Below are 12,767 nucleotides of genomic sequence, written 5' to 3'. Positions count from 1 at the left end.
AAAACGCACAAACGCATATGCAGCAAAACGCTACCTTTTTTGCACTGCCTAGTGTGTTCCTACCCTTAGTCAAAAAACCATATACTTTGTAAAACATTGCAGAAGATGTGCTAAATAATAATAATAATGCTACTGACATAACTGCATTTTCATAGCATTCATAAACAGCTTGCTGGGGTGACAGAATCTTTCATATATGATGCTAGATCATTTTTTGTCTCTGGATTAGGAAGAAAAGGCAGAGCTATGAAGCAGAATCTGCATATGTATTTAACATAAATCCATTTTTGGATGTGTATATTTAATTACAAATTACACATAGAAATTATTTTTTAAAAACATTCAAACATGCTTATTGATTATTTTAAAAACATTAGCTAAAAATCTATAGTAGTTATGATTTAACAAAGCGAGATTATGTTAGGAAGCACATAGTTGATGCTGCTGCTTAACTCCATATTTTGCCAATAATATAAGGATTTTTGTGCTGCATTCTCTAAAGTTTGCTATATATTTCATTAGTAGACTGAGTCAATGTCGTGGTGACAATGATCTTGGGAGCTCAATCTGGTGACATGCAGATCCTCTTTCTTGCAAGGGCAGTAACATTTAACCCATCGTTTCAAATGCCTTCTGAATTTGATGCCCACAAAAGCGTATAAAATTGGGTTCAGGCAGCAGTGAGAGATTGCTATTTTTTCAGTAATGTATTTTGCATAATCAATCTTCTTAATCAACTCACATTCCATAAAGATGTGTTGATGGTGAAATGATTGTAGCAAAATGGCAATGTTATAAGGTGTCCAACTAAAAAAATAAACCACAACAATGACAAAGATGAGCCTAACCGGCTTGTGGTTCCTCTGTGATCGGGAATGCTGCAATGTCACAATTATGTTGGAATAGCAGAATAAGATGGAGCAGAAGGCCAACAGGAGGGAGATGTTTTGTTGATAATGGCTTACTAGCACATGAAACATATCTTCATATTCACATCTGGCTGTGTCCGACTGCGTGGTCTGTGTATGAAAGATCATCACAGGAATGGATGCAGATATGCTTAGTAGCCAGGCAAAAGCAGTGATCAAGAATGCAAACAGAGGTTTTTTGGTTTTCAGAGCAGACAGGGGATCCACCACTGAAAGGTAGCGATGATAAGTAAGAAATATCAAAAAAATAAGTCCACTGTAAAACCCAATGGAGAAAAGAACATGGAACACTTTGCAAGCCATAGCTCCAAACACCCATCCTTCACTGTGGTACACGGCAAAGAAAGGTAGACAGGATGCTAAAATCAGGTCTGCGATTGACAGATTAAGTATAAATACGTTTGTGAGAGACTCCAGGCTTTCATGGATGATTATAATCCAGAGGACGAGACAATTGCCAGTTATTCCAAAAATGAATATGATGGAATTTAAAATGACTGTAAAGAATGTTACAAAGGTTTGCACATCCTTTTTGTTGCAAGGTTCAACAATGTCAGAATAATCCATTTGAGAAGTGCTGAATCCTGGGGAAGGGGTAGTTTGATCCATCTCTTACCTTTAATGATGAAATAAAAATGAATTTACAATTCATTAGCAAGCCAGTATTTTCCTCTTGTTTACTTATAGACTATAGTCTTACCTTAGCTAGGTAAAGGGACAGGAAAGTGTTTATGTGAAAATTACACTCAGTTTAAATAACTTAACTTCTTCTTTTGTGCTTTCACATGGTCGAAATTTGGAGGAATTAAAACTGAAACACGTTTTTTATTTCTCTTTTAGGTGTTCAGAGGAAGAAGTCCCTGCTAAAATGAAGAGAAAAATAACTACAGACTTCAATAATAGACCTGTTTACATTAAAAAAAAGCTTTTAAGATTCCATATCACTTTTGAAATCTTGCTTTTAAAGGACATACATTTCAAAGGGGCACCACAGTAATGTGAGCACCAGAGAAAGCCAGTAATAGAATATCAGTAAAATTACTGATATTCCACAAGTTACGTCCGATGATAAAATATCAGTAATCTGTATCGATCTCTTAGTAAGACCTACCTTATGTACCTTCCCTTCTCATGAGCCCTCTCACTAAATGCCAAACCCTAACTGCTTCCCTTGCCAATGTCTAACCCTAAGAACCAACTGGGATGCCTAACCCTAACACGGAGGCTGCCCTTTATGCAAACTGTGGCTGCAAATAGTCTGCACTTTGCAAATGTTGTTTGAGAATGGGAAACTATCTGCTACCAACTCATCAGAAGAAAAACACAACTGTCACATGCAGGGGCGCCTCTAGCCATTTTGTCACTCCAGGCGAGAAAATCTGTGGTGCCCCCCCACCCACCCCCGTGGGCACTCCACGAAAATAATCGTAATGCAGCAGCGTTTCACCAGAAAATAATTGTAATGCAGCAATGTTTCACCAGAAAATAATCGTAATGCGACAGCATTTTACCAGAAATTACAGTTACTGTGGCAGCATTTCACCAGAAAAATACACAAATGCGGACAGCGTTTCACCCAAACATACACATAATGTGGGCAGTGTTTCACAAGAAAATACACATAGGCAGGGCTCCACTTTCATGAGGCACAAAGAGGGACAGAAGGAGGCACAAAGGGGGACAGAAGAGGCACGGGAGGACTGAAGAAGGCACACAGGGGGACATATGGAGGCACAGGGGGACAGAAGGAGGCACGAGGGTCAGAAGAAGTCACAAAGGAGGACAGAAGGAGGCATAAGGGTAGAAAAGGAGGCACACAAAGGAGGACAGAAGGAGGCACAGGAGAACAGAAGGAGGTACACAGAGGGGCAGCGGGAGGTACAGGAGGACAGAAGAATGCCTGAGGGCCAGAAGGAGGCACAAAAAAGGACAGAAGGAGGCACACAGGGGAACAGAAGGAGGCACAAAGTGGGACAGAAGGAGGCACAAAGGGGGGCAGAAGGAGGCACAATAGGGGACAGATTAAGGCATAAAGGGGGACAAAAGGAGGCACAGGAGGAATGAAGGAGGCACACAGGGGACAGAAGAGGAATAAAGGGGGCAGAAGGAGGCACAATGGGGGACAGAAGGAGGCACAAAGGGGGGCAGAAGGAGGCACAATAGGGGACAGATTAAGGCATAAAGGGGGACAAAAGGAGGCACAGGAGGAATGAAGGAGGCACACAGGGGACAGAAGAGGAATAAAGGGGGCAGAAGGAGGCACAATGGGGGACAGAACAAAGCACAAAGGGGGGCAGAAGGAAGCACAGGGAGACAATAGAAGGCACAAAGGGGAACAGAAGGATGTACAAAGAGGGACAGTAGGAGGCACAAAGGGGGGACAGAAGAAGGCAGAGGGGGATGTAGGGAGGCACAGGAAGACAGAAGGAGGCAGAGGGGGACAGACAGAGCCACAGGGAGACAGAAGAAGGCACAAAGGGGCACAAAAGGAGGCACAGAAGGAAACAAATGGAGGGAAAAGAGGACAGAGGTGGCATATGGGGACTGAAGAGGCACATGGAGACAGAATGAGGCACAAATGGAGGCACATGAGGATGGAAGGAGGCAGAGTGGGACGGAAGGAAGAACAGGGGGGAAGAGGTAGCACAAGGGGACAAAGAAAGGCACAAGAGGACATAAGGAGGCACAGGGGGACAGAAGGAGGCACAAAGGGGCCACAGAAGAAGGCAGAGGTGGCACAGGGGGGCTGAAGGAGGCACATGGAGACAGAAGGCAGCACAAAGGGAGACAGGAGGCATAAAGGGAGACAGAAGGAGAGAAAGCAGGTCAGACATGGCACAAGGGACTGAAGGAGGCACAAGGAGACAGATGGAGGCACAAAAGGGACAAAAGGAGGCACAAAGGGGGGAAAAGGATGCACAAGGCACAGAGGGAAACAGTGGCAGCTGCCTGCAACTTACGCTAAGCAGATGCAGCAGAAGCAAGTAATAAACCACCCATGGGGTGGGGCTTAGTCAGAGGCAGGGCTTCATTAAGGGGGTGGGGCTTAATCCAGAAACATGGGGCCCCCAGGACCAATGTCACTCCAGGCAATGGCCTGTACTGCCTATGCCTAAAGGCGCCCCTGGTCACATGTTGTGTGTGTCATGATGTGTGCATTTCTGAAAAATTGATCGGTGCAAAATTACATAAACAGAATAAATAAAAAAATTTAAAAAAATCAGACAGAAAAGCCATAATACACGTGTGTACAATTATATGATATTCCTGTTCAATCAGTTGCCCTAAAGATTGACTCCAGAACTGTCAATTTGTACCAGGGCTTTGTGGCCTTATGCATGTGCCATCAAAGTAAAAAGTAATAAATACAACAAAATACAACACTCACAAATGTTATTGATCGATCACTGCTGTCCACATTAATACATTTTCCGGCTTCTTCTATGCCTGCTGGCTCAACTGAAGAATCTTTCAGTTGGACTTGCTTTAAGAGCCCGAATTTACCTCACAGGAGCCTATAGGAACAGATCTCCTGGCACCTTAGAGTTCGCCCTCAATGAACCTAAAACACAAAACACAAAAGCACACCACAAGTGTGCTGGCAGTCCCAGCTGTCACTTCTCCCTTACTTCCCTTGCCCATCATAGGTAGCTACAGGCATCCCTTAGTATTAGGTAGTCTGGGGTACCCTCAGTATTAAGTTTCCCGGCTGATGGGAGCTCTCATCAATGGATGCCAAGAACCGCTTGAGTAACCTCTCATTTACACTCTGCTCAAGACTCTGCATAGGGGACAAGGCACTCGGAGAGGGGAGTGAGCCGCCCTTTCATCATCAAGCGCCTGTAGGCACGTGCCTACAGTGCCTTATGGTAAATCCGTCCCTGACCTATGTTCTGTCTTAAAAGACAACACTAAACTGTTATAACCCTACAAACTACTTTATATGGCCATCCTTTAACTGGAACTGTGACTTGCTTATAATTAGAGAAAAAGCTGTGTGTGTCTGGTGATAAAAAGGAGAAACTTTTAACCTTAGAACAAATGACAGTACCATGTTCATTATACATCTCTGCAACTAAGAAAAATGAGAAAATACTCATACATATTTTGTTCTATAATGCTCATACAAGATATTTAAAGAAACAGAATAGATGACCTTGAACCTAATCTAGTAAAGTACCAGAAAGCAATACATTAATGTCTAAAAACAGCTGCAAATGGTAAGCGTTGGCTTACTTCTTGAATACCAGTAACCACTACTATCAGATCAATGTATTGAACGTGAAAATGGACAATGCGCTTCTCAAGACACAGCTTGCTTCTTTTGGTCAATATAAGAGCTGAATGGTGGATCCAGTGAGAAATAATAATCACCTATCTAACTCCTTTCCTAAGGTAGAAAATATTCCTCCTCCACGTACACCCTGGCAAACGCTGCAAAATAATAACCTTGCTAATGTAAGAAAATTCCCCCACATATCTTAGAAATTCATCTTCTAATGTAACCCCCCTCCAATATAAAACCCTTTTCTAACATTAGAAAAATATTTTTCTCCAGTGTGCACTGTCAGGAACCGGCCCGCGGTTCCTGACAGTGAAAGAAATATGTTCCTGTTATCCTTACATCATCAGCACCCCAATATATCACCTGACAATGAAAGAAATATGTTCCTGTTATCCTTACATCATCAGCACCCCAATATATCACCTGACAATGAAAGAAATATGTTCCTGTTATCCTTACATCATCAGCACCCCAATATATCACCTGACAATGAAAGAAATATGTTCCTGTTATCCTTACATCATCAGCACCCCAATATATCACCACATGCACCATCCAAAATAACCCCCTCGGTAATGTGAGAAACACCATTCACCCACTATTTCCAAGCAACCCCCCTTATGAAAGGAAAAACTTTACTGAACAAGTCCAGCACCAAAATCCACAGCACTAAGATCCTCGGATTTCTGTTCTGAAGCCAGCTGATGCTGAAGCAAAATTGCCCAGATTACATTATTGATGTGTGATCCCAGTGCAAGCTGTAGAGCTGAGGTGGTTTTGGTGCAGCTGTGCTCACTTACATGGTATACCAGCTCCCAGAACCAGATCCAGTGTCAAAACACTGCAGTGCAGGAATCAACTGCATCAAGGCAGTTAAGGTACTTCTTCTGCTTTTACCTACCTCTAAAATGAAACTACCATAAGCCTATGTATTTAATATCTGGTGGCAGTTTTATTGGTAGCCATAGCCACTAGAGTAACAATGTCATGGGTGGGAGAAACACTGGGATTTGTTGTTGAATATGAGGCAATCCCAGAGAATCTATGATAGAATCATTCTAAGAAGAAAATGATGCCTGCTTCCTCTTCCCCTCCATACCATGCTGGGCTTCAGAAATGTATACAAGGGAATATCTGTAAAAAGAAGACAAGAAGAAGGCAAGAAAAAGGCAAAGGTTTGAATTTTGATTGTGTTTAAAGGGAAAAAAATTCCAACAAAAAATGCATTAACACAAATTAAAATTTTATGACAATGTAAGTATTCACACAAACCACAAAAAAATGGTCAGTTCAGATCAGTTTATATTTGTCTGTGGTTAATTTGTGGTGCTAATGCTTGGCTATTGCATAGCAGAACACTAATTTCAGCAGCAGGAAGTGATTGTACTTGTAGAAAGTGTTAATATGAGCGCTGAACGGATGTTAAAAGCAGCCAGAGGTTTTCCAATCCACAATTAGAATGTCACAAACAACCTCATAAATCCTCGGTACTAGCTCTTTAAATTCCAGATTTCCAAGTAACCTGCAGTCACCTGTGCTCAACATGAATATGTGGCCACCACCAGAGGATTAGCCACAAGGTTGTACAACTGCATACACAGAATCTCAATTTATTGCAGCACTTAAAAATGTAAATACGCAAACTCCCTGGAGAGGAGAAAGGGCTGTATCTTAAAGGACCAGTGACATTTTCATTGTAAGGTGCACTTTTTGCAAGCAGATTATGCATATACCGGTACCTTATAGGCAATTTTAAACGATTGTGGTCCAGTGTGTATGGACCCTTAACGTAAGATTTTTAATTCTGTATTGTCTTGTGGTTGATCCTCTAGTGGTGGCCACATATTCATGTTGAGCACAGGTGACTGCAGGTTACATACGTAGAAATATGGAATTTAAAAAGCTAGCACCAAGGATTTATGAGCTTGCTAGGAAGTGAATTGAATTACACTATTTCTGTATACTATTTAGCTATTAAATAAATGAGACAGCTGGACCACTTTTTGTTTATTTGCGGGTGGGGGGTATTTATCACCAGAGATGTCTATTATACAGCCAAAATGCTCAGCATTAAAGACAACAGAAGGAGAGTATGAGTCAATCTGTAACAGTTAGGGACAGATGAAAAAAAGTAAGGAGTTAAATTAGGGGAAGGTTAGCATTAGTTGTTAGGGTAAGAAGAATGGCTATAGGTATCAAAAAAGGATCAACATTAATTAGGGAGGTAACATTAATTAAGGTTTGGGAGTAACATTAAAGTGCCCATTAATGATAAAATCTTGATTGTAAAATCTTACTACTGCTATGTAATATCAGGGACTACGTAAGGCAGGGGTGTCAAGACCAAGTTGAGGACCAACAGTCATATTTATAGAAAAATAGTTCAAATTTTGACCTTTTTTTTTTTTTTTACTTTACAATGCAATGTAGGCTTTTTCTTTCATAGCCTAACGTAGTGTTGGGCGAACATTTAGATGTTCGGGTTCGGGCCGAACAGGCCGAACATGGCCGCGATGTTCGGGTGTTCGAGCCGAACTCCGAACATAATGGAAGTCAATGGGGACCCGAACTTTTGTGCTTTGTAAAGCCTCCTTACATGCTACATACCCCAAATTTACAGGGTATGTGCACCTTGGGAGTGGGTACAAGAGGAAAAAAAATTTAGCAAAAAGAGCTTATAGTTTTTGAGAAAATCGATTTTAAAGTTTCAAAGGGAAAACTGTCTTTTAAATGCGGGAAATGTCTGTTTTCTTTGCACAGGTAACATGCTTTTTGTCGGCATGCAGTCATAAATGTAATACATATAAGAGGTTCCAGGAAAAGGGACCGGTAACGCTAACCCAGCAGCAGCACACGTGATGGAACAGGAGGAGGGTGGCGCAGGAGGAGAAGGCCACGCTTTGAGACACAACAACCCAGGCCTTGCATAAGGATAAGAAGCGTGCGGATAGCAATTTGCATTTTGTCGCCATGCAGTCATGAATGTAATACAGATGAGAGGTTCAATAAACAGGGACCGGAAACGCTAACCCATCACAGATGTTCATTGTTCATGTTACTTGGTTGGGGTCCGGGAGTGTTGCGTAGTCGTTTCCAATCCAGGATTGATTCATTTTAATTTGAGTCAGACGGTCTGCATTTTCTGTGGAGAGGCGGATACGCCGCCGATCTGTGACGATGCCTCCGGCAGCACTGAAACAGCGTTCCGACATAACGCTGGCTGCCGGGCAAGCCAGCACCTCTATTGCGTACATTGCCAGTTTGTGCCAGGTGTCTAGCTTCGATACCCAATAGTTGAAGGGTGCAGATGGATTGTTCAACACAGCTACGCCATCTGACATGTAGTCCTTGACCATCTTCTCCAGGCGATCGGTGTTGGAGGTGGATCTGCACACTTGCTGTTCTGTGTGCTGCTGCATGGGTGTCAGAAAATTTTCCCACTCCAAGGACACTGCCGATACCATTCCCTTTTGGGCACTAGCTGCGGCTTGTGTTGTTTGCTGCCCTCCTGGTCGTCCTGGGTTTGCGGAAGTCAGTCTGTCGGCGTACAACTGGCTAGAGGAGGGGGAGGATGTCAATCTCCTCTCTAAAGTCTCCACAAGGGCCTGCTGGTATTCTTCCATTTTGACCTGTCTGGCTCTTTCTTCAAGCAGTTTTGGAACATTGTGTTTGTACTGTGGATCCAGAAGGGTATAAACCCAGTAATTGGTGTTGTCCAGAATGCGCACAATGCGTGGGTCGCGTTCAATGCAGTCCTAGGCCGAAGAGCTCATAGCCTAGGGTCACAAAACCTGTTTATTTGGGCAATTTCAATGGTGGCGAGTCTGACATACATAAATCGCAGCAATGGCCGTTAGCAACGTCTGAATCTCACGAAATGTCTCATGCAGGTAGAAGACATATTGTTAGACTTGGGCTCCAAAGATGGGTTCCCTCCATGTCTGCAAACCAGAGTTACAGGGCTCCAAATTTGGTAAAATCCCCAATAGGCTTTCATTGGGCCTCCTATTTACAGTTCCAAAATCTCACATCTTTTCAAAGGGCAATTACTCAGCAGTGGCAAATTTTCTAGCATTGTAGGGACCCTTAGGGGGAACATGACTGGTGAGTTTCGGGCCCCTAGGCCGAAGAGGTCATAGCCTAGGGTCACAAAAACCTGTTTATTTGGGCTATTTCAATGGTAGTGATGGTGACGTACATAAATCTCAGCCATGGCCGTTAGCAACGTCTGAATTTCACGAAATGTCTCATGCAGGTAGAAGACATATTGTTAGACTTGGATTCCAAAGATGGGGTCCCTACATCTCTGCAAACCAGAGTTACAGGAGTCCAAAATTGGTAAAATCCCCCATAGGATTTCATTGCCTCCCTATTTCACTTTCCAAAATCTCACATCTTTTCAAAGGGCAATGGCTCAGCAGTACCAAATTTTCTAGCATTGTAGGGACCCTTAGGGGGATCATGACTGGTGAGTTTTGCCACTGCTGAGCCATTGCCGTTTGAAATGGTGTGAGATTTTGGAACGGTAAATAGGAGGCCCAATGAAAGCCTATGGGGAATTTTACCAATTTTGGAGCCCTGTAACTCTGGTTTGCAGAAATGTAGGGACCCCATCTTTGGAATCCAAGTCTAACAATATGTCTTCTACCTGCATGAGACATTTCGTGAAATTCAGACGTTGCTAACGGCCATGGCTGAGATTTATGTACGTCACCATCACTACCATTGAAATAGCCCAAATAAACAGGTTTTTGTGACCCTAGGCTATGACCTCTTCAGCCTAGGGGCCCGAAACTCACCAGTCATGTTCCCCCGAAGGGTCCCTACAATGCTAGAAAATTTGGTACTGCTGAGCCATTGCCCTTTGAAAAGATGTGAGATTTTGGAAAGTGAAATAGGGAGGCAATGAAATCCTATGGGGGATTTTACCAATTTTGGACCCCTGTAACTCTGGTTTGCAGAGATGTAGGGACCCCATCTTTGGAATCCAAGTCTAACAATATATCTTCTACCTGCATGAGACATTTCGTGAGATTCAGACGTTGCTAACGGCCATGGCTGAGATTTATGTACGTCACCATCACTACCATTGAAATAGCCCAAATAAACAGGTTTTTGTGACCCTAGGCTATGACCTCTTCGGCCTAGGGGCCCGAAACTCACCAGTCATGTTCCCCCTAAGGGTCCCTACAATGCTAGAAAATGTGCCACTGCTGAGCAATTGCCCTTTGAAAAGATGTGAGATTTTGGAAATGTAAATAGGAGGCCCAATGAAAGCCTATGGGGGATTTTACCAATTTTGGACCCCTGTAACTCTGGTTTGCAGAAATGTAGGGACCTCATCTTTGGAATCCAAGTCTAACAATATGTCTTCTACCTGCATGAGACATTTTGTGAAATTCAAACGTTGCTAACGGCCATGGCTGAGATTTATGTACGTCACCATCACTACCATTGAAATAGCCCAAATAAACAGGTTTTTGTGACCCCAGGCTATGACCTCTTCAGCCTAGGGGCCCGAAACTCACCAGTCATGTTCCCCCTAAGGGTCCCTACAATGCTAGAAAATTTGGTACTGCTGAGCCATTGCCCTTTGAAAAGATGTGAAATTTTGGAAAGTGAAATAGGGAGGCAATGAAATCCTATGGGGGATTTTACCAATTTTGGACCCCTGTAGCTCTGGTTTGCAGAGATGTAGGGACCCCATCTTTGGAATCCAAGTCTAACAATATGTCTTCTACCTGCATGAGACATTTCGTGAGATTCAGACGTTGCTAACGGCCATGGCTGAGATTTATGTACGTCACCATCACTACCATTGAAATAGCCCAAATAAACAGGTTTTTGTGACCCTAGGCTATGACCTCTTCGGCCTAGGGGCCCGAAACTCACCAGTCATGTTCCCCCTAAGGGTCCCTACAATGCTAGAAAATGTGCCACTGCTGAGCAATTGCCCTTTGAAAAGATGTGAGATTTTGGAAATGTAAATAGGAGGCCCAATGAAAGCCTATGGGGGATTTTACCAATTTTGGACCCCTGTAACTCTGGTTTGCAGAAATGTAGGGACCTCATCTTTGGAATCCAAGTCTAACAATATGTCTTCTACCTGCATGAGACATTTTGTGAAATTCAAACGTTGCTAACGGCCATGGCTGAGATTTATGTACGTCACCATCACTACCATTGAAATAGCCCAAATAAACAGGTTTTTGTGACCCCAGGCTATGACCTCTTCGGCCTAGGGGCCTGAAACTCACCAGTCATGTTCCCCCTAAGGGTCCCTACAATGCTAGAAAATTTGCCACTGCTGAGCAATTGCCCTTTGAAAAGATGTGAGATTTTGGAAAGTGAAATAGGGAGGCAATGAAAGCCTATGGGGGATTTTACCAATTTTGGACCCCTGTAACTCTGGTTTGCAGAGATGTAGGGACCCCATCTTTGGAATCCAAGTCTAACAATATGTCTTCTACCTGCATGAGACATTTCGTGAGATTCAGACGTTGCTAACGGCCATGGCTGAGATTTATGTATGTCACCATCACTACCATTGAAATAGCCCAAATAAACAGGTTTTTGTGACCCTAGGCTATGACCTCTTCGGCCTAGGGGCCCGAAACTCACCAGTCATGTTTCCCCTAAGGGTCCCTACAATGCTAGAAAATTTGCCACTGCTGAGCAATTGCCCTTTGAAAAGATGTGAGATTTTGGAACTGTAAATAGGAGGCCCAATGAAAGCCTATGGGGGATTTTACCAAATTTGGAGTCCTGTAACTCTGGTTTGCAGAGATGTAGGGAACCCATCTTTGGAGCCCAAGTCTAACAATATTTCTTCTACCTGCATGAGACATTTCATGAGATTCAGACGTTGCTAATGGCCATTGCTGCGATTTATGTACGTCAGACTCGCCACCATTGAAATTGCCCAAATAAACAGGTTTTTGTGACCCTAGGCTATAAGCTCTTCAGTCTAGGACTGCATTGAACGCGACCCACGCATTGTGCGCATTCTGGACAACACCAATTACTGGGTTTATACCCTTCTGGATCCACGGTACAAACACAATGTTCCAAAACTGCTTGAAGAAAGAGCCAGACAGGTCAAAATGGAAGAATACCAGCAGGCCCTTGTGGAGACTTTAGAGAGGAGATTGACATCCTCCCCCTCCTCTAGCCAGTTGTACGCCGACAGACTGACTTCCGCAAACCCAGGACGACCAGTAGGGCAGCAAACAACACAAGCCGCAGCTAGTGCCCAAAAGCGAATGGTATCGGCAGTGTCCTTGGAGTGGGAAAATTTTCTGACACCCATGCAGCAGCACACAGAACAGCAAGCGTGCAGATCCACCTCCAACACCGATCGCCTGGAGAAGATGGTCAAGGACTACATGTCAGATGGCATAGCTGTGTTGAACAATCCATCTGCACCCTTCAACTATTGGGTATCGAAGCTAGACACCTGGCACAAACTGGCAATGTACGCAATAGAGGTGCTGGCTTGCCCGGCAGCCAGCGTTATGTCGGAACGCTGTTTCAGTGCTGCCGGAGGCATCGTC

The 12,767-nt window shown here is 43.5% G+C and overlaps 1 protein-coding gene across 1 annotated transcript; it reads right to left on the bottom strand.

Moving 5' to 3' along the window:
- Positions 1-404: 404 nt before the first annotated feature.
- LOC137517578 (chemokine XC receptor 1-like) lies at positions 405-1,538 on the bottom strand. The gene has a single exon (XM_068234579.1). The coding sequence runs from the start codon at positions 1,536-1,538 to the stop codon at positions 519-521; it is 1,020 nt and encodes a 339-aa protein (XP_068090680.1). The 3' UTR covers positions 405-518.
- Positions 1,539-12,767: the final 11,229 nt, after the last annotated feature.

The sequence above is a fragment of the Hyperolius riggenbachi genome, chromosome 5 (genome assembly GCF_040937935.1).
Source record: "Hyperolius riggenbachi isolate aHypRig1 chromosome 5, aHypRig1.pri, whole genome shotgun sequence".
In the NCBI taxonomy this organism is placed as follows: Eukaryota; Metazoa; Chordata; class Amphibia; order Anura; family Hyperoliidae; genus Hyperolius; species Hyperolius riggenbachi.
Note: the sequence above shows the minus strand (reverse complement) of the source record. Positions and strands in the feature narration are given on the sequence as shown.